The sequence below is a fragment of the Spea bombifrons genome, chromosome 8, assembly GCF_027358695.1.
Source record: "Spea bombifrons isolate aSpeBom1 chromosome 8, aSpeBom1.2.pri, whole genome shotgun sequence".
In the NCBI taxonomy this organism is placed as follows: domain Eukaryota; kingdom Metazoa; phylum Chordata; class Amphibia; order Anura; family Pelobatidae; genus Spea; species Spea bombifrons.
The window spans coordinates 16,884,076-16,906,932 of NC_071094.1; the positions used below are offsets into that span (position 1 = coordinate 16,884,076).

The 22,857-nt window shown below is 41.1% G+C and overlaps 1 protein-coding gene across 1 annotated transcript in view; it reads left to right on the plus strand.

The window, feature by feature from the left end:
* Nucleotides 1–10,790, plus strand: part of TNFSF8 (TNF superfamily member 8) — a 58,082-nt gene extending 47,292 nt beyond the window's left edge. The window contains exons 4-5 of the mRNA XM_053474022.1: nucleotides 6,658–6,708; nucleotides 10,336–10,790. Of these exons, the coding sequence (XP_053329997.1) occupies nucleotides 6,658–6,708; nucleotides 10,336–10,742 (458 nt within the window). The 3' untranslated portion in view covers nucleotides 10,743–10,790. The remainder of the gene's footprint in view (nucleotides 1–6,657; nucleotides 6,709–10,335) is intronic.
* The last annotated feature ends 12,067 nt before the right edge of the window (nucleotides 10,791–22,857 follow it).

A 22,857-nucleotide genomic window follows, 5' to 3' on the forward strand; every position in this document is an offset into this window, starting at 1 on the left:
AGTTCTTTTATGCTCCCCATGGATCAGTGCATGCACGTGAGAGCTTACAAACTCATTTACTATTTATACACAGACACTAATTGCAATTTAAAAAGCCACAGGTGTGGGAAATTAACCTTTGTGTCTGTAACAAGGCCAAAGGTTTAATGTAAATGGGTGATATCTGTTATCATTATGATTTAAAAAGGAGCCAAACAACTATGTGATAAATAGCTTCATATGATCACTAGCCTTAAATAAAAGACTGTTTTTTTTGCATGTCATATTTTCAAAATCAATGCCAACATTTTACAATTTCTGCAAGGGTATGCAAACTTTTGGGCACAACTGTGTATAGTGTACCCAGAAAAATATTGTACTGGTGTGTCTTCGGTTTAGGTGGTATTTTGTTTCAGTGCGTGCCTCTTTTGCTGCATTTTATTGCAAGTTTCTGTCCTGACTTGTGTTTTGGGGCAGAGGTGAAGCTGAATGTGGAGGTTGAACATCTGCACCATGGCTTTGAAGTAGGAACAGGTGGTCACTCTAACAACCCTCTACTACAACATATTCTGGTATAGGCTAAATAGGCCTGGGCGTAGAACCCTCTTGAGTGATCATGCCCCCGTTGTGCCAACGCTTAATGGGCCAGTTACATATTAGATCTCTGATCTCCCCAACTGGCACAGGCCTCCATATACTCCCTTCAAAAATGCTATGCGTCTTTAAGACACAAAGAGCGGAGATATGATATCATATTCCAACAGGAGGCTAAATGTTGCTCTGGGTCAGACCTAGGGTGGTGCCAGAGGTAAATACAATATGTCTTTGCCCATTGTTACCCTAGACATGCACTCATTGTGATTGATTGTTTTTTTCTATGCCAATCAAACAGACAAAAAGTCTGTGTTTAGCCAGTTAGTTATTTTCTTAACTAAGCCTTGCCTGGTTATTGGAAGGATTCCTTTGGAAGGACCTATTCTTTACTCAGCTGCCTGGTCAGGAAACTCCATTGCACTGGGAAGCAGTGTACAAGATGAACATTTTACAGATAACGTCAAGTACAATACTGCAATTGGCATACAGATACAAGAGGAATGGAGGGCCCTGTTCCCGCAGGAACTTCTATGGTACACAGTAAATATAGCCTGTATGGGCTTTAGTTAAGAGCACCAGGTATAGGTGAATAATAAAAGTGTTCAAACCCAGCAAAAGAGGTTCCATCTATGCTTCAGCTCATTCCAAAATGGTCTACCATTTCTGTTAAGAGAAGAGGTTTGATATGTCTGCTTCCACTGTGATATCTTCTCTGAGTTCACTAAACGCTCACTGGACAATTTTGTTTACCTATGCAGCTCTTTACAGTCCTGGTTGCCCATATACAATAGTGTGAAAAAGCAAGTACACCATCTTTGAATCCTATGGTTTTACATATCAGGACATAATAACATCTTAGATGAACAGCAACACATAACATATTACTCCATGACATGATTTATTCAACAACAAAAAAAGGCAAAATTGAGAAGCCATGTATGAAACGCTAAGTACACCTTTACTGCTTCCATAAAAGCTGTTTGCTGATCTGGAGCTTTCAGGTGCGTGTTAACACAATGCCAAGGAGGAAAGACATCAGCAATGATCCATCTGGGAAGGGTAATAAGGCCATTTCCAAATAATTTAAAGTCAACCATTCTAGAGTGAGAAAGATTATTCAAAAGTGGACAACATTCAAGTATGGTTTGTTTGGAAGGGTTGCTTAATATAATATTTAATATATTTAAAGGTATGGTTTTGTGCAATAAGAATCCACTTCTAAAAGAAAGCATAAACACACAGAATAGCAGAACAACAAAATAAACAATTGTAAATGACCACGTTTGTTCTCAATAACAAGTTTGTATAATCAAAATATTAAACAAAAACATCTGAATTCTTATAAAATTATCCAATCACCATGTGATGTAGATAAAATGGACAATAATCAATAAAATCATAAACAAATAAAGAGATTAATGATTACAAATAGAGAATTTAACATTTCTGTGGTGCTCGAGTTTAGCTGTATTTTTCTTCTTTCTCATTTACTGAACCAACACAAGTTATATATTGTTATTTTTCAGGACAAGAAGGTCTTTCTTTAGATGTCATTGGATCATATCATTCACTATAAAATATGGTGAACAATTTGAAAAAAAGGACTGAGTTTTTTTTACTCATCTATGAAAGCTGATGAAAATCTTGCTAAATAGATACTACTATTTGTCCTGAGTTTAGAAATACCTATTTTTTCTTTTTTGTAAGTTAAAGTCAATAATTACAAGTAGCATGTTGCTATATTAAAACTTTTTTTTCGAAATCTAGTCACTCTGCTCAAACATGCTATTTGGGACATCTTTGAAGCTGGCCAATGCAATTTGCCACATCAAACCATATCTTTTTGAAAACTAAACACCCCAGGGCACTTCAAATGCTTGTATTGTAACTCTTTCCAGGCACTAATTCTACTACCAGCCGTAGTCAAGGTTTGTGGTAGTAATTTTAGGTAAATTTTGATGTGTGGAAATTCAGCAAACATTTCCTATTTAAAGGAAACAATACAGTCTCCAGTACTCCAGTACTGTACACAATACTCCAAGTGAGGTCTCACCAGTGATCTGTACAATGGCATGAGTACTTCCCTGTTTCTACTGCTAATACCTCTTGCTATACAACCAAGCATTCTGCTAGCATTACCGGCTGCTCTACTGCATTGTCTACCTACCTTTAAATCCTCAGAAATAATTACCCCTAAATCCCTTTACTTCCACGTTGAGGTTAGGACAATATGAAATGTTCTATACTCTGCCCTTGGGTTTTTATGCTGTAGATGCGTTACTCTGCATTTATCCACATTAAATGCCAGTTGCCACAGCTCTGATCATTTTTCCAGTTTACCTAAATCATTTGCCATTTGGCTTCTCCCTCCAGGAACATCAACCCTGTTGCAAATGTTTGTGTCGTCAGCAAATACAAAATACCTTTCCATCAAGACCATCTGCAATACCACTAATAAAAATATCAAAGAGAATGGGTCCAAGTACAGATCCTCGAGGTATCCCACTGGTTACAAGACGTTGCTCTGAATATACACCATTGACTACAACCCTCTGTTGTCATTCAGCCAGTCCCTAATCCATTCAACAACATTGGGATCTAAACTCAGAGATTGCAGTTTATTTATAAGTCTTCTATGTGGCACAGTGTCAAAGGCCTTACTGAAATCCAGATACGCAATATCTACTGCACCACCTTGATCAATTATTTTAGTCACCCAATCAAAAAAATCAGTAAGATTAATTTGGCATGATCTTCCTGAGGTAAACCCATGTTGTTTTTGATCTTGAAACCCATGTGACTTCAGATGTTCAACAATACTGTCCTTTAACATTGTTTCCATTAATTTCCCCACTACAGATGTAAGACTAATTGGCCTGTAGTTGCCAGACTCCTCCATACTGCCTTTTTTGTTTTGCTAGTACACCACCAAGCTCTTTTAATAACTTGGGGTGTATCCCATCAGGCCCCACCGACTTACCGTATTTGCTCGATTATAATACGACCCTGATTATAAGACGACCCCCCAAAATCGCAATATTAATTTAGGAAAAAAAAGAAAAAGCATGAATATAAGACGACTCTATAGGAAAAAAGTTTTACCAGTAAATGTTAATTCATGTAAACTATGTGAACAATAAAAGCTATGATTGAGAAAAATATTTTGTTTTTATTTCCTTTTTTTACAACCTGCCCCCCCAGTTATGCACATCTCCCCCAGGCTTGCCACTCTGCCCCAGAAATGCCTTATACATCCTATATGCCACTGTGCCCCATGATATGCCTTTTAACCCTCTAAATGCCACTGTGCCCCATGATATGCCTTTTAACCCTCTATATGCAACTGTGCCCCATGATATGCCTTTTGACCCCATATGTGCCACTCTGCCTCCAGAATTGCCTTATACCCCTATATGCCACTCTGGCATTTAGGGGGTTAAAAGGCATATTATGGGGCAGAGTGGCATATAGGGAGGTATAAGGCATTTCAGGAGGCAGAGTGGCGTATAGAGGGTTAAAAGGCATTTCTGGAGGCAGAATGGCATTAAGCGGGTTAAAAGGCATTTCACAGAGCACTCTGCCTCCAGAAATGCCTTATGCCCCCCGTTTAACACTCCCTCCCCCTCCCTCCTCCAAACTTACCGGTGCTTCTGAGTCCCCGGTGCTTAGCCCGGACAGCGTGTAGAGCTCTACGCGATTCGCGTAGACAACTTTCGCTTGAGCGGAAGTTGTCTACACGAATCGCGTAGAGCTCTACACGCTGTCCGGACTAGGCACCAGGGACTCAGAAGCACCGGTAAGTTGGGGGGGCATAACACAGGAGGATCCAGGTCCTCTGCATCTGAGCCCCCGGTGCTTAGTCCGCGAATCGCCTAGAGCTCTACACGCTGCCCGGACTAAGCACCGGGGGCTCAGAAGCACCGGTAAGTTGGGGGGGAGGATCCAGGTCTGCAGCGGAAGTTGTCTACGCGAATTGGGTAGAGCTCTACACGCTGTCCGGACTAAGCACCGGGGACTCAGATGCACCGGTAAGTTGGGGGGGGGCAGGAGGATCCAGATCCCCTGCATCGCTGCGGGGGATCTGGATCTTAGTCTCATAGTCAGACCTATTTGAGGTCTGATTATAAGACGACCCCGATTATAAGACGAGGGGTATTTTTCAGAGCATTTGCTCTGGAAAAAACTCGTCTTATAATCGAGCAAATACGGTATTTGTCTTTACCTTAGAAAGTAGAACCTCTGCCTCGATAAACTTACATATTTCATGATCGCCTGCTAAGCTCTTTTAAATAAGGTGTCTGTCGCCATAAAATATATACAATATATATGTTGACATCTGGGGGAGGGGCCACATGGGGACCCTGCTGTCGATCTCAGTGTTGCTGAATGCCTCAACATCGAGATCTATGCCGTGCATGAGTGAAAGAGTTAAGTGGTATCTATATTTTATCTGTTGACTCCTGTTCTTCTATCTTCGTGGACATAACCCGTTGTGAACTTCAGCCAAGATGGCCACGCTTACTGTGACATCCTCTCCCTGATCCTTCAATCGGGGGAGAGAGCGACACAGTAAGTGCAGTTTTTTTGCCCTAACTTGAAATTGGGGAAATATGGCGCCACGTCCTCTAATTGGGAAAGTGGACGCCACCTCAAGCGCCACCATATTGCTGCTAGGTTATGTGATGAGATGCGGACAAAGATAGACGATAGCAGATTGCAGATATAAGGGAGATGAGAAGAAAATGGAGAAGATAAAAGTGAAAAGAATGAGAGTGTGAGAGAGTGTGAGTGAATGTGAGGCCACAAATTTCGTGCGAAAATTCTGAGCTTTTTGCTTTGTCTTTATCCGATTTGTGGGGGGTCTGGCCTAGTTTCCTGGGCTTCGTATGAAACACAGAATTTACCAAAATTCAGTATATTTCCCGTTTGGACAAATTCAAATGCACAAGTCTATTTTACAGCTTATTGATCCAAGTATGAATTGTATTTATTTTTGCATTCACAAAGGAATATTTTTCTCCCTAATTGGTAAAACCTGATTAACAGCGAAATTGGGTTTTTTTGGACCAAAAGCCGGGAGGATAGGTAGAAGGGTTGAACTTGATGGGCTTAGGTCTGTTTTCAACCATTGTTACTGTTACCAAGTTAATAATTAATAATGCTGATTAAGCAGTAAATTTGTGGCAGACAAGTGCTCCAATTTAAATTAATGGGAAGACTTTACACATGCGCACTGGGGTCTAAACAGACTCCTGAATGCAGTGTTCAGCAGAGCCTGAGCTGGATCTGAGTCAATGTGAGTACATCATGTGCAGGGATTTGCAGTTGGTCAAATGCATCTTGTCACGGAAGCCTCCGTGCCATGGGCTCCTGGGGAGGACTGAGTGCCAGCCTCCTTACTACAGACTATGGGCCCTGGTAAAGAGTGCCATGTTATCCATTTGTGTGTTATTAATAAAAATGTATTTTATTATTTCCTAACCGTTTACACACAGCACACTAAGGTCTGGGAGATAATCTAATCAAGACAATGTGTATTCCTTATTTTAGTGGCGTCTTTATCCTTTTGTATTGTTAATCCCTTTACTGCCCTGTTGCCTCTGGGATGCAGATTAAGGGGGCGGTTTGTATCCCAATATCTTCTTTTATGTTAATGTGTGTTTTGCTGGATATATCCAGCTGTCTGTGTCTAAAATAAATCAGTTCTCCTCTTGTTGTACCTAAACACGAGTCTTGCTTGGTTATTTGGGTACTGGATAGCGATATCCCTTTACTTTGCTTGGGGATATTGCCTACGGATTGCGGGGAATAATTGTCCTGAAGGGAGAAGTCGCTCTTGGCGGAGAGGTCGGTCCGTCACACATCTCCTGTACTGCATTTGTCTGGGGTGGAGAAAGAAACAAATGCATTGCAGAATCCCCCCATGCATTTGTAAAATAGACCACATAAAAATTTAAAGAGGCCATTCACCTATCATTTGCATATGATGACTGGAGTGTCCCTTTAAACTTTACTTTATCCTTCTCCCACCAGGATGCATGCAATTTCTATCCAACAAAGTTTATCTTTTTTGATGTTTTTCAGACAACAAGATACATCAGTATTATCGGGCAACTGTCACAGCACAACTTCATTGTAAGTATAATGACACAATCCAAACATGCCAATGATCATAAATAAAATAGGCCTTGTGTAGCAATTTCAAATAGTGGTAACCAAAAAGATATCATAGAAATAACAAATTATAAGCTTATTAATGATATGTGTTGCACCCAAGCATTTTTATGACAAGGCTGTTTTTTTAATACATTGTAATATTGTAGGTGCCTGTGGCATTCTGGAGAGCAATGAATACAATTAGCTTAATAAGCTTGATAGAACTAATGACACCAAAAGGTCTGCTTCTAAACAGCATATTTTATCTAACAACTTGTCCTTCCCACGATAACCATTATTTAGCACCAATGCAAACCGTTTCAATGAATGCTGTTCTAAAAACATAATATACTTTAAAGTATGCATTTAGTAAATATGTAAATACATCCATTCTACATATGAAGTAGGTAAACATGCCCACACTGGCCATCGGCACACCAGCAAATGCACAGATGGAAGATGCCTCTTTGTGTCTCTCAACTAACTTTACCCTGTTTAGGTCATAAAATAAGCACCAATAAAATTTGCTCCAACCATACTTAAAGTGTTCTCTTTCAAAACACTCAAGTTAACCAAACAGCCACAATATATGCAAATACAGTGGGTGAGCAAATAATTTTAATGTCAGTGAAAACAATATAATTTACTTAACACACCACAATGTGCCTGGAGAAGTGTACAAAGAGATATAATATACCAGTTGTGTGAAAAAGAAAATACATCCTCTTTGATTTCTATTGTGTTACATATCAGGACATAACACTCATCTGTTCCTTAGGAAGTATAAAAGTTATTTAAATACAACTTCAGATGAACAAGAACACATAACTTATTAATAATTCATTAATATAACAACTTAACATATTACTTTGTGCCATAATTTATTCAACACAAATAAAGCCAACATGGAGAAGTCATGTGTGAAAAACTAAGTACACCCTAACTGCTTAGGAATTAAGATGTTAAGTGCTGCTAATCAAATAGCCTTGACTACTTGATCATCAGCAAATGTGACCACCTCTATGAAAATTTTAGTAGCTCTAAAGCATTCAAGTGTATGTTAACACGATGTCAAGGCAGAAAGACATCAGCAATAGCATAGTAGGTTGTGCATTACCTTACACTTATCTATATTGAATCTCAGCTGCCACTTATTTGCCCAGTCCACTAGTTTATCCAAATCATTATGAAGAGAAGCTACATCCTGGTCAGACTTTATAACCTAATTAATAATGATCTTAGAGATGCAATTGTTGATGCCTGTCAGACTGGGAAGGGTTATAACATTCAAGACAGTTGCCAATCTTCCCAGGAGTGGACGCCCCAGCAAATTCACCCCAAGGTCAGACCAGCAAAAGACTAGTTACATCTCAGACTCTACAAGCCTCAGTTAGCATGTTAAATGTTAAAGTTCATAACAGTACAAAAAGAAAATGACTGAAAAGGCTGGTTTGTTTGGTAGGATTGACAAGAGGAAGCCTCTTATCTCTAAAAAAGAACATGGTAGCAAGCGTTAGGTTTGCAAAGTTGCAACTGAATAAATCACAAGACTTATGGAACAATGCCCTTTGGACAGGCAAGACCAAGGTGGAGATGTTTGGCTATAATGAACAGTGCTATGTTTGGCGATAACACAGCATATCAGTACAAACACCTCATACCTACTGTCAAGCATGGAGGTGGAGGGGTGATTATGTTGGCTTGTTTTGCAGCCACAGGACCTGGCAACCTTGCAGTCATTGAATCGACCATGAACTCCTCTCTATACCAAAGTATTTTAGAGTCAAATGTGAGGCCATCTGTCTGACAGCTAAAGCTTGGCCAAAATTGGGTCATCGAACAGGACAATGATCCCAAGCACACCAGCAAATCTACAACAGTATGGCTGAAAAAGAGGTGTTGCAGTGGCCGAGTCAAAGTCCAGACCTCAACCCGATTGAGGATCTTTAGAGAGCTGTGCATAAACAAATGCCTCACAAACCTCAATGAACTGAAGCAACATTATAATGAAGAGTGGGCCAAAATTCCTCTACAATGATGTGAGAGACTGATAAAGTCATACAGAAAATGATTAATTCAAGTTATTGCTGCTAAAGGTGGGTCTACAAGCTATTGAATCATAAGGTGCACTTAGTTTTTCACACATGGCTTCTCCATTTTGGCTTTATTTTTTTTTAATAAATCAAGACATTGTGTAATGTCATTTGTTGTTGTTCATCTGAGGTTCATTTATTTACCCAATTTTTAGACCTGCTAAGGAACTGTTATTGTACTGTTATTTGTATTGTTTTATATTTGGAACGTTCTAGTAAAAGTTTGCATTGTTATATCAAAGCCGCATTGTGGATTCTTTGATATCCTGTTGTTGTTTCCAAAATATTCTGTTGCATTCTGGAAGAAGCGAAAGTTTTCAGTTCAAACCTTAAAGTTAGAAGAGATAGAACAGGGATTGTTTAACTTAATAAGCCAGTGGGTGGGTTTATCGGTGCATATTTCATAAGTGTATCCATATACCCATTCACCTGGATAAGTGTAGTTATTGTAGCTAGAAAACACATTAGCCTTCAGGAGATATATCCGAATACATATTGTGATTTCATTGATATGTGTTTGGATGTATCTGTTGTTGGATCAGTTGTAATCTTAAGCACATAACACATTTATAAGTCTTTTAGATGGTATGCTGTAGATAAAGCATTAATCCATCTGACTGATATTTTAATAACACAATTCCCTAGTTCCCTCAAAAGAAAACTTAACACATATAACAGTGCTAATATAGCCCAAATGAGAACCTCATACTGCACCAAAGATATTCAAGAACGATGCTTCAAGCTGAAAAGGGGGAATATTTAATACATAGTCAATAGATTAAAAATGTGAGCTTACAAAAAAACTACATGAGTTACCTTCCAAAGACACAAACTCAGCGCACGATATTAACATTGTCATGCTGGTTCCCTGTCTATCTGTCTGCAGGATGATTTGAGCTAACAGTGAGGTAAGCTGATCTTCCAATTCCAGATTCCAAAACATGGATGCAAGGATGGGCTGTAATCACGGCCGGCCTGACAATGGAGCCGAGTGGGGCAACCGCTCCAGGCGGCACTTTGCCGCCCCAAGCCCCATTTTTTTTTTTAAAGCGAAAGAGAGAGAAAGGGGCGCCGAGTGGTCAGTACCCGCTCGGCGCCCCTCTCTCTCTCCTCTGCGGCGAGTCTCCCTGTTCGGTCTCGGTGCCGGCTTGAAATGCTGAGTGCCAGAGGGAGAGGAAGGGTAGATAAGGGGCGGGGGCGGCATTTTAAAATTCGCCCCAGGCGGCATTTTGCCTTGGGCCGGCCCTGGCTGTAATCGTTTTACATATCTCTTTGCTTGTAAAAAAACAATGCATGCGCCCATGGACAGAACTTTAGGATTATCTACTTTTCATTGAAGTTCAATTTCTAATAACTTGTTCTCTGTCATTTATACCATAATCTTTTTTCTGTAATGATCACATGTAAAAGATCACTGCAACTCCATGGTCAAATTCTCAACATTTTAGATAGCAATAGCGAACTACTAAAGACATGATTTAATGGTTTGTCCCACCCTTTCTTTTCCCCTCAGTGGCAGTCGGTGGAAATTCCAAAACACTTAAGTGGAATAGAGACGGCATTTTGAAAGGGATAAAATATCAAAATGGACATCTGACCATTGTGACGGAAGGCCTATATTATGTCTATTGTCACCTTCACTTTGTTATAAAAAATTGCTTAGAAGAAGAAGAAGATTTAAAGACAGGTCTTAATGTGAATGGAAAGATGGTGCACACTGTTTTACACACTTTAATTAAAGAACACAACTGCAGCACAAACTACAAGATCTTCAGAGACCAACACTTCAGCCTGCAGATAGAACTAAATGTATCTGACAATATTTCCATTCAAACAAGCCATGCTCATTGGATAAATAAAGACCAATTAACAGATAATAACTTGTTTGGAGCTTTTATGTTATATGAAAACTTTAAATAATGTAATATAATTTAAAAAAATAAACAAATCACACTGTTTCTCCCCACAGGTCATCGCCATTCACTTCTTTCAAAAAGTTAACTAGCATAATACGAAATTGAACAGATTTGGACAGAATGACTATTACCTTATAATTATCAACACAAATAATATGTTATCAGATGTAATTTTAGTATCTACACACACATAAATAAACCTAATCATGTCACATAACATAAACAATTGTTTAATCAGATTTCTTTGTCAGGGCTTTGTCAGTCTACCTTAGATATTGATAACTGCGTGGTTAAATGTTTCATCCAAACTCTCTTCTCAGTAAGGAATAACAAAGGCTGTTGTTGGGGGCTGTGATGGCGCAGGACATGCTCAGTTTTGTATGTCATTGGGCACCCTCTGCAAGGTAAAATTCTGATTTTGATGTATGCTACCAGCAATGCAAAATATTTAAAAAATGAAAATTGTTTCATAACCTCTTCCTCCCCCAAGTAATCATAAACATATTATGTATCACTAAAGTGACCAGTTTCTTTTAATGTAATTGTTTTTTTTTTAAATCTTTGCATATATATATATATATATATATATATATATATATATATATATATATATATATATATATATATATAAACATAGGTATAGACTTATCTTAAACGTTTATTTATCAATAAATTAATTAAATATTTGCTATTTATTGAATATATTGTGTAGGGTGTCATATTTATATCAGGGTAACATGCCGTTCAAGGCTCCTCTATGCCCAAATATTATTTGTGTCCTTACATATACATTATGGCTTGGAATAAGGGTTATAACTAAGGATATGAAATATGAAAAGAAATTGTAGTATAAAGTATCTAGTGTACCTTATGATAAATTTAGCCTGGATATGTATCCCTAATGATGAATGTATGTTTTAAAGCATTTGGCTCAATAAATTGCATCATATTTTTTGAATAGCATGTCTTTTTTTTATTCTTTAAACTTTGAAATCAGCCTAATATGATAAACAATTTGAAATGTTATTTTTTAACAGGAAAACATTGTGGTAGGTTTTTACCACCATTTTTTTCTTATGTGACACGGGGATGGGCTCAGAAATGCTCAACAACAGGGCGGTGCTATAAAGGGCAACTAAACAGGTCCTGTAGAAGCAATGATATCCCAGGGGAGGGCTGGCAGTCTACGGCCTAGGGGGCAAGTCTAGTCAAGTGGCCCATTGTGCCAGCGAATCAGTCCACCATCCATGCCCATCTTTTCCCGATTTTCTAACACATATTGATGTAACATGATTGAATTGGGAGTACACCAGTACACTAAAAAAAAAACACGGGATGCCTAAAGGCACAATTTAGTGCCACTAATAGTGCATCTGATATTGTCTGGGGCTTCTCTCTGGGGTATGAATCCAACCTGGTCTGGATGTATCAGTGAGGGGATGACCACCCCCAATCATATGGCTAACAGTTTGGCGTATAATTTGATGTCAGCATTGATGAGTGAAATGGGAACGGTAACTACCACAATTAGATGGGTCTCTAATTTCTTGTAGTATGATCCAGGCAAGCTGTCTGGGCCTGGCGCTTTGGAAGTTTTGAAGTTTATCCTTTTTAATAAAATATGCAGATTTTTAATAAAATATGCGACTGGGCTCCTACCCGACCTGCTTACCAGGTTCATGACACCAATTTTCACTATATGGTATGCTTGGCCCTCCAATACATATTTAACATGAAAATGGCGTTTTAGTATACATTTAAAAACATAATAAACTAAAAAGAAAAATCATTGTAAAAATCTATATCTGTTCAAGAGGGTGAAATATGCCAAAATTACCATGACTTCTCATACATGTATATATTCATATAGATCCACTACAATCTAATGACTAGACTTGTGCGCCGGCCAACTCTTCGTGTTCGTCTTCGTTGGGAAAAAAATCTTCGTATTCCACGAATATTCGCCCACTCCTGTGTTCGGTTCGAGCGAATATTCCTGTACATTCTTCATGTTTGTTTTTTTTCTTAGTTTTTTGTTGTTTTTTTGTATAAGGGGTTAATTCGGGGTTAACACGGTACGCACTATGCTGCAGCTTTGGCACCAGGATTTTAAAGGTCTGTACGAGAAACTCTATTGGTCGCCGGCAGGGCCCTCCTCTGCCATCAACCAATGAAGTGCATCTTCCTCATTCTTCAGGACCATCTGTCGCTGATGGCTTGGACTGTTTCAGGGGATGTGTCAGGCCTATTGTGCTGCACGGCATTCGGTCTTCTAGACCACCGGCTGCACACTTCCTATTGGGACGTCTCTAAGGTTCTTAGCTTTGTGGAGAGTTGTCCGTGAAGGTTGCGCTTCAGATCTTTTATTTTCGTCTTCATCCTTCCTTGCACCGTTTGGAGGGCGTTAAAAGTGCAAAATATAAAGCCTCCTGCTCACTTGTTGCCAAGGTTTAAACATTAATGGCTGTGTGTTTAGTTATTTTGAGGGGATGTACACTCACCTCATTGCAGCAGATTGTTATTTCTTCAGTGTTGTCACATAAAAATATATAATAAAATATTTACAAAAATGTCAGGGGTGTACTCACTTTTGTGAGATACTGTATATATATATATATATATATATATATATATATATATATATTCATTTATTTTTGTTGGCTTTTTTTTTTAGGAACTGGAAGGTTCCCTTGATGGTGATATCATTGGATCATTGGGAAATAATTTTTACATGTTACCATTTTTTTTATATATATATTTTTTAACTATTTTTTTAACATTTATTTACGCATCCCCATCTTGCGAGTGGCAAAATCTCGCAGTGGCGGTTGTGACCACTCTCCGGAGCGGTCACAGCGCGTCCTGGGGTGGGTGTTTGGTGTCTGATGGCCTTTGATACCGACATCGAGGCAACACCATTTGGGTGCAGAAAGCAAACGTAGATCACTTTCTCCACCCGTTTAAAGCCATGACGGTCCTGGCATGTCAATTCTCGCTAACTGGATGTTTTTGCATGACGTGCCCAGACCGTCAAGTGTTAAACTTAATTTGTGGTAGAGGTAAAACATGGGCAAACATCCAGCAGGTCTGAAATGTGCCTAGACGACCCCCCTTTGTAGGTAGGACAGGGGCCTACCTCTTGTAAGGGAGAAAGAAGAGGCATAGGAAAGAGAAAATAGAGTCTGAGGGAAGCAGAAAGAGTAAAGTGGGGAAAAGTGCTAACAAAATGCCTTGAAGGGGGTATAAATACTCCCTGAGACCCCTCCCACAAATACAGACTGAAAACAGCCTTTACATTTGTGGTAGGGGTAAAACATGAGCGAATGTCGGTATGAAAGTCAATGGAGCCCAGTTTTATAATCACAATGTGATTAGTAAAATAAATAAAAAATAATAATAATAAAATAGTTTTAAAAAATAAAAAATGGTAACATGTAAAATTAATTCTCCACTAATGTCGCCACCAGTTCCAAAATATGTAAAAGAAAAAAATAAATAATAACAAGAAATTTTTATATATATATATATATATATATATATATATATATATATATGTTTATTTTTATGATCAAGTCCTAAAATTAGCACAAACAATTCTCGGATGGAAAGAGTTAAAATACTGGCATGTTAAATGCCCATGGGATGTCTTGTTTAAAAAAATGTATGATTTGATGGGGTAAATTTAATTGGCCCTGTTCAACAATGTCCCAATTAACATAGGGGGCAGGATTTTCAATGTCAACATTTCAATTTGAAAAATGCACATTAACCAAATGTGGAACTTTTAGCCCCCAAACAACCTGACAAACCCATGCATGGGTGGTATCACTGTATTCAGGAGATCCTGAACACATATTGGGGTGTTGTTTGACAGTGACATATATCAGGAGTGGTAAATTCATACCTGAAGTACAACATGTGTGGGGAAAAATACACACTACTGTAAAATTTGACAAAGGCTGGTAGAAAAATGTGTGCATGGAAAGAGTTAAAATACCAGCATTTGAAATACCCTGGGGCAGTGATGGCGAACCTATGACACGCGTAGCCATTTGGGGTGACACGCGCAGGATTTCATCCTCGGCTCCTGCACGGCCGCCGAGGATGAAAGAATCTGTGCTGGAGGAACGGGGGGGGCGGGGGCACGTGCAGTAGCGTACCTAGTGGGGGCGGGGGGGCGGTCCGCACCGGGTGCCGCTCATCAGGGGGGTGCCAACTTGCCGGCACCCGGCACCCCTCCAGAGACGGACAGTAATGTCCGCCGCTGGAGGAGCAGGCTCGCAAGGGAGCGGTATCGGAGGTCTTTAACAGACCACCGGCTCCCTTGAGTGATTTTAAGCCGGTTCAAGGATCTCCCTTGAACCCGGCTTAAAATCACTCAAGGGAGCCGGAGGTCTGTTAAAGACCTCCGATACCGCTCCCTTGCGATCCGTGCGGCAACAGCTGTTGTGCGCCGGGGTTTGTTGTCAGATCCCGGCGCACAACACTGAAGCCGCGCCCACCACTGTCCGTGCACTCTGAACCCCGTGCCCTCGGAAGAAGACAGAAGAACTGAAGAAGAAGAGGAGCGAAGAGCAGGAAAAGGAGCTGTAAGGAGAAAAGAGGAAAGGTAGGAAAGCATACAGTGAGAGTGGATTGGCGTATGTGTGTGGATTGGCGTATGTGTGTGGATTGGTATGTGTGTGGATTGGTATGTGTGTGGATTGGTGTATGTGTGTGGATTGGCATGTGTGTGGATTGGTATGTGTGTGGATTGATGTATGTGTGTTGATTGGTATATGTGTGGATTGGTATATGTGTGGATTGGTATGTGTGTGGATTGGTATGTGTGTGTGGATTGGTATGTGTGTGTGGATTGGTGTATGTGTGTGGATTGGTGTATGTGTGTGGATTGGTGTATGTGTGTGGATTGGTATGTGTGTGGATTGGTGTATGTGTGTGGATTGGTATATGTGTGGATTGGTATGTGTGTGGATTGGTATGTGTGTGTGGATTGGTGTGTGTGTGTGGATTGGTGTATGTGTGTGGATTGGTGTATGTGTGTGGATTGGTAAGTGTGTGGATTGGTGTATGTGTGTGGATTGGTATATGTGTGGATTGGTATATGTGTGGATTGGTATGTGTGTGGATTGGTATGTGTGTGTGGATTGGTAAGTGTGTGTGGATTGGTATGTGTGTGGATTGGTGTATGTGTGTGGATTGGTGTATGTGTGTGGATTGGTATGTGTGTAGATTGGTGTATGTGTGTGGATTGGTATGTGTGTGGATTGGTGTATGTGTGTGGATTGGTATGTGTGTGGATTGGTGTATGTGTGTGGATTGGTGTATGTGTGTGGATTGGTATATCAAGGGCAACATACGAAATCGACTGATGAACAAAGAAGTTACTGAGCAGGTATGTTAAATAATTTGTTTTTGGTTTATTAAATACAATTATATATTGCAATTATACATTTTTGTAGTTTAAACTATAAATTGCGCAAAATTATGTTTTTTTGTCGAAGTGACACACCACGCGAGTTATGCTCGATTTTTTGCCGATTTTTGACACACCACGCCAAAAAGGTTGCCCATCACTGCCCTGGGGTGTCAAAAAAATATATTGTTTTATTAGGCACATTAAATAGGCCAGGTTTAAAGATGTACCAAATAAGGCATAGGCACAGAATCACCAAATGTCAAAGTTCAACATTGAAAAATGTGCATGCTCCAAATGTGGCGGACTGACCCATCGTGCACTCGGGCATGGACTGAGGAAAGAGAGGGGTGCAGAGCGGTCGCTCATGAAGTTTTCAGCAACCGTTCGGCGCCCCCAGTCTCCTCCGTGAGGCCTCTAGCTCGGTTGCTGTACCGGCATGTCATGCTGAGTGCCAGAATATGATGTCATATTGCAGCTTTCAGCAGTGAAGCAGCGCGTGCCGCGGCAGAGCAGGGAGACAGAGGCCTCACGCTCCCACCGCAGGACTTCTGGAAGGTAAGTGAACTACAAAGGGGGGGAGAGGGTAGATAATGAGAAAGGGAGGAGAGAAGGTAAATAGTGAGAAGGGAGGGAGAGGGGGTAGATAGTGAGAAGGGAGGGAGAGGGGGTAGATAGTGAGAAAGGGGAGAGAGGGGTGAATGAGTGAGAGAATGAAATAATTAATTTGTGGATGAATTGTGTGACTGAGTGAGAGAATGAATTAATGAATGTGTGGATGAATTGTCTGAATATTTATATATATCTAATATATCTATATCTAATAGTCGATCCTGGCAGGTCCGAAATAATCGGTCCATTCCTTTTTGGGGTCCTTCCCAGACTTTTTTAAATATTGGATCAAAGTTGGATCTAAGACAAGCTTTCTTTAAACAAGCCTTCTTATTTAAAGAAGGGCGAGGGCATTCAGATATTCTATCTAGCGGCTTATGTATGTAATAGGATATAAATTTTGCAACATGAGGGAGTGGTACCCATTCTGCTAAACGAGGATGTTTAATCTTAGTAGGGTCAAAAAAAGGGGTTACCCTTGGAATCAAGTAAATCAGATTCCGACCCATTTAGATGCTTCCTTTTCTTGGTGCATTTATGAGGGACGACAGTGAAAGTTGATTCCTTATTAGACTCCGCAAAAGAGTGATATCTGTCAGAAGGGGAGACAGGGTGAATTGTGGCATATTCAGCCAATTTAGCCTGAATTAAAGTTTCAGAAAAATACTTTGCATGTTATGTTAGCCATAGCAGAAGATACTGCTTGATGAACTGACTGTTGAACAGAAAGGTCCAAAATTTCCTTGATTTGTTCATCAGGGATAATCTCCATAGCATCCGCTAGTTTCTCACTAGAGGAGTGGAAAGCCTCTTTAGATGTCATATTTAGTATTAGATTATGCTAAATATGAAGGAGGGATACATTTTAGGTAAACTTAAAGGGGTAACCTAAAAGGTATCAGTAGATTTTAATTAAATAGAATGGGGTAAGTAGTAAGTAGTATGAGGTAAAGTTAGGTTGTAAACTGAAAAACCTCCTCAAGGTGGCAAGAGAGTACCACAGAATCTAATCCAAAACAATGGTGACGGAGCAGCAACGGGAACTCGGGAAAAATGAATACACTAACGGACACTCACTGGTAGGTATATTAGAAAAGTAGAAACGAGGGTAGCGAGGGACACCCCAAACCTCAACCAAAAAAATAATTAATAAGGTAAATAATATAGTAACATTAATATTAAAATAAAATATACTTGATAGAGAAAATGAGAAAGGGTTGAACACCTAAGCAGTGAAATTATAAGAAAGAGTAATTAGACAATTATCTGAGGGAACGTTTTACACAAAAAGCTAACTTCTTAATATACCGTATTGGCTCGGATATAGGCCGCCCCCGTATATAGGCCGCCCCCTAAAAGTTGGGTGCTTTTTTAAAGAAAACGTTTTTTAATAGACATGCTGCCACTCTGTCACCCCCCCCCGAGATATGTTGCCACTCTGCCCCCCCCGAGATATGCTGCCACTCTGTCCCCCCCGAGATTTGCTGCCACTGTCCTCCTCCCCCCCGAGATATGCTGCCACTGTCCTCCTCCTCCCGCCCGAGATATGCTGCCACTCTGCCCCGCCCCCCCGACTTACCAGAGCAGACTCCCGGGTGTCTTGCGTGGGCCGGCGGGGGACATCTACGCACTCAGCGGATGTGCCGGCACCGGAAGTTGTATACGCGTATTGCGTAGATGTCCCCCGCCGGCCCCGCAAGACACCCGGGAGTCTGCTCTAGTAAGTCTTGGGGGCAGAGGTAAAACACATCGTGTGGCGATGCGCGTAAACAACCTCTGCTGCCGGCCCCCGTGGGAATTCCCGGCAAGGAAGATTGCTAAAGCACATCGTGCAGACGTGCCGGCAGCGGAGGGTGTGTACGCGCATTGCCGGTTAACGTCTACACGATGCGCTTAGACAACCTCCTGTGCCGGCACTCCCCCCGTGGAAAGTGCCGGCAGGGGAGGCTGTCTGAGCGTATCAGAGAGTAGGATACAGGTTCCCTGCACCCCTGGGATCACCACAACTTTGGCGACATGGGGGCATTTTTTATGGATGAAGTACCAGGTACATCACAGAACCGCTGTCAACAGACGTGTAAGGGCTAACATTTACGTTTTCATTAATTTCCCCACTACAGAAATAAGACTGGCCTGTAGTTGCCCGACTCCTCCTTACTGTCTTTCTTGTGAATTGGCACAACATTCCCTAAATTCCAATCTTCTTGGACTACTCCCGTTAACGGTTTTGCTAGTACACCACCAAGCTTTTTTTAATAACTTCAGGTGGATCCCATCAGGACCCATCATTTATTTGTCTTTACCCTAGACAACTGGAGTAGAACCTATGCATACATATATATATATATATATATATATATATATATACACACACACGTATACATACATATATATATATACACACACATATACATACATATATATACACACACATATACATACATATATATATATATATATACACACATATACATACATATATATATACACACACATATACATGCATATATATATATACACACACATATACATACATATATACATACACATATATATACACACATACACACATATATATACACACATATACACACACATATATATACACACACATATATACACATACACATATATACATACATATTTATAAATACATATACATATATATACATATAAATAATGTTTTCCTACCTTTCCTCTGTTAGTTACTTTTCCTCCTACTCTTCGTTCTTCCTCTTGACTCTTCTTCTTCTTTCCTTCCAGTGCAGTAAAGAAGGTGGGCGTGGCTTCAGTGATGTGTGTCGGTATCTGACTTCAAATACCGACGCACAGCATCAGTTGCCGCGCGCATAGCAAGGGAGCAGGATCGGAGGTCTGTATTAACAGACCTCCCGCTCCCTTGATTGATTTTAAGCCGGTTGGGGTGAGATTTTTGATCTCCCCAACCGAGCTTGCTCCTCCAGCGGCGGACATTAATGTCCGTCTCTGGAGGAGTGCCAGCGTCACCCTGGACGGACTGCCCGCCCTCCCCCAGCTCCCCATTAGGTACTGTGCGCACAATGTTAGATCGTGTGCGCTCTCTCAAAAAGTTATGTGCGCGCGCACAAGCGCACAGCTTAGAGGGAACAGTGGTTGCAGCCCTAATTTGCTTTAGCAGCTATTATAACTTGCATTGCCACTTTCTGCCTAATCTTATAGCTCTGTCTCTCTTCCTCACTTTGTTACATAGTTCATAAGGTTGAAAAAAGACCTAAGTCCATCAAGTTCAACCCTTCTACCTAACCTTCCTATTCTTGATCCAAAAGAAGGCAAAAACCCCTAATTAAGCTACTTCAAATTCTGCCATCAGGGGAAAAAAATTCCTTCTCCACTCCAAGAGGCAATCGGATTTCTCCTTGGATCAAGAAGCTCTAAAATATTAATGTTATTCTATTTATATCCCTGTATGTCATGCCTTTCTAAGAAAATATTGAGGCCCCTTTTGAAGGTATCTAATGTATTGGATAACATATATTTTTCTAATGTTATCATATCCCCTCTGAGATGCCGTTTTTCTAGCGTATATAATTTTAACTTTTTTAGTCTCTCTTCTTAACTAGTATCTCCCAATCCCCTTATTAATTCCATAATGTGCCCAGAATTGTACCGCATATTCAAGGTGAGGTCTCACCAATGAACTGTAAAGAGGCAAGATAATATCCTCCTCCCTTGAATCAATACCTCTTTTTATGCATGCCAAAACCTCATTGGCCCTTGCAGCTGCTTGCTAGCATTGCGCACTGTTGTCAAGTCTGTTGTCAACCGTTATTCCTAAATCCTTTTCATTGGTAGTTTCCCCAAGGATATTCCATTTAAAGAATAGGTTGCATTTTTATTATTTTTACCATAATGCATAACTTTGCATTTCTCTATATTGAACCTCATCTGCCACTTGCACGCCCAGTCCGCAACTCTGTCTAAATCTTCCTGCAAAGAAGAAACATCAAGATTAGTCTGAATTTCCCGGCCTAATTTTGTGTCATCAGCAAAAACTGTGACATGGCTCTCAATGCAGCTTGGGAGATGATTTATAAATAAATTAAAAAGAAGAGGACCGAGGACAGACCCGTGAGGCACCACACTTAATACCTGCGTACAGGCTGAGAAACACCAGTCTGATAGTGACTCCTTTACAGATATTCTCATTTTAGAATAGTTGGCTTTTCTAAAATCTAAAAGTTTTCACGGCTTCACCAAGAGAGCTGTAGTCACTCCCAGAGATCACCCGGATGTATCCCCCTGTTGTCCCTGAAATCACTTCCAGCACCAGTCAGCATACACACCTTGGAACCCTGCAATGTATACACAATAAGCAGACACAATTGCCTTTAATTGAGTACAGCAAGACTGAACATTTTATTGAACAGAATATAGCATATTTATCTACAGAAACATCAAGACAACAACAACAGAACAAAAGGGCTCAATCACATCAGTACATAATTGAATTACATCACACAAGATTAACAAGACTTAACTAGAACAATTTAAAAACTAATTTAAGGTGCAGGGAAACAATGACTATGGAAGGGGCCTCCCATGGTATGAGCAGATAGTCTTTGTACATTTCAACCTGCATTTTTATAAGTGACCCCCACATCTTCCCCACAGGAGGAACCATGGCCCAAATGCCCAGACTGAATGTGGACAAGTGTCCACGAGACTGCAACTCTCTGTCTGGCCCAGCAATGAAGTTCTGTCACATATCTCCCCTTTAAAAAGAAGACTGAACTGGGTCCAGACCCCAACCGGGTCTGCAACCAGTTCAGATGGAGAGCACAGCTCTGTCGCTCCTAGAGTTGAGGAGCGACAGAGCTGTGCTTGCAAGAGGCACCTGTCCCACTAACTAGTACAGGGGTGCACTTGAAGACTGGGGAGTTCGGGTCCCAGGCGAGGACAACAGTCCCACTCACCAGGGCAGGGAGACAGGGTCCTTAATCTGTGGGTAGCAGGCTTGCTTTCAGTCCTCTCCAGGAACCCCAGTGACAGACAGTTCCATCATACACTTATCTCCTTTTTTTGGGGGGGGTGACGTTGGAGAAGACCCCAGATGGTTTGACTCCAAAGTCAGTCTGTAGATCTGGGCCACCACTGCCAGCCACAAGATGGTACTCCCAAAACATTTTTTTAACAAAAGAGCAGTACTCACCCAGCCGCACTCTGCTTATCCCAAATAACGTAACTGCCGCTGGGAAGAAGGGCAAAATGTGCCTTCTCCCTGGAGTCCTCTCAGCCGCTGGGAGAAGACAGAGAGGCTGGGGTCCCTTCCATATGGGGTTCTGAGCTGACTGCCCTGTACCATAGTCCACTCTGCCTGCATGGTATAAAGGTCCCGTGATGATATGTTTGTATGATCCACTGCGAGGGGAGGAAAGCCACATGCATCCCCTCCTGTATACTCCATCTGCTGGGGAGAGATGCTGACCTTCCTCTCTCCTGTTGACAACACTTCTGCTGGGGTTACAGGATGCATAGAAATCACCGCCTGGGCAACAATGCAAGGAGAGCTTCACTTCAGCTGCATTGGTAAAATCCAGGGGCACCACAAACTCTGGGGCTGCCTGACCAGACCATCCTTGCTGTGGTCAGGCTTGGGAACAAGGGGAAGGGGTGGGCAGAGCTTGGCGGCGCTCTGCCTCAATGCCAGCGCTTCAGCTGGGGCATCCATGCTAGGGGTTTGGGAATCCTTGGTGTGGAGACCAATGTCCCATCCAGCCCTCCTGGGTCAACAATCTCACACAATAAATCCAGGGACAGAGGTATGATGGCTGGAGTAGCCAGACTGGCTAGTGGGGGGCTGATTGGCTCTGGTTTGGGGGACACAAGAAGGGGTAGGCAGAGGCCAGTGGCGCTCTGCCCCGATGCCAGTGGCGCTCTGCCCCGATGCTAGTGGTTCAGCTAGGGGATCTGGCCGGAACATGGGGGGGTCTCTGTTAGTTTCTGGGCCGCATTGCGGGGAATAAGGCAACGTAATTTCACTTAGGCAAATTTACATGCAGTTAAAACCCCATCTATCTACCCAAACATCATACGAACAGGTGATAAGGTAACA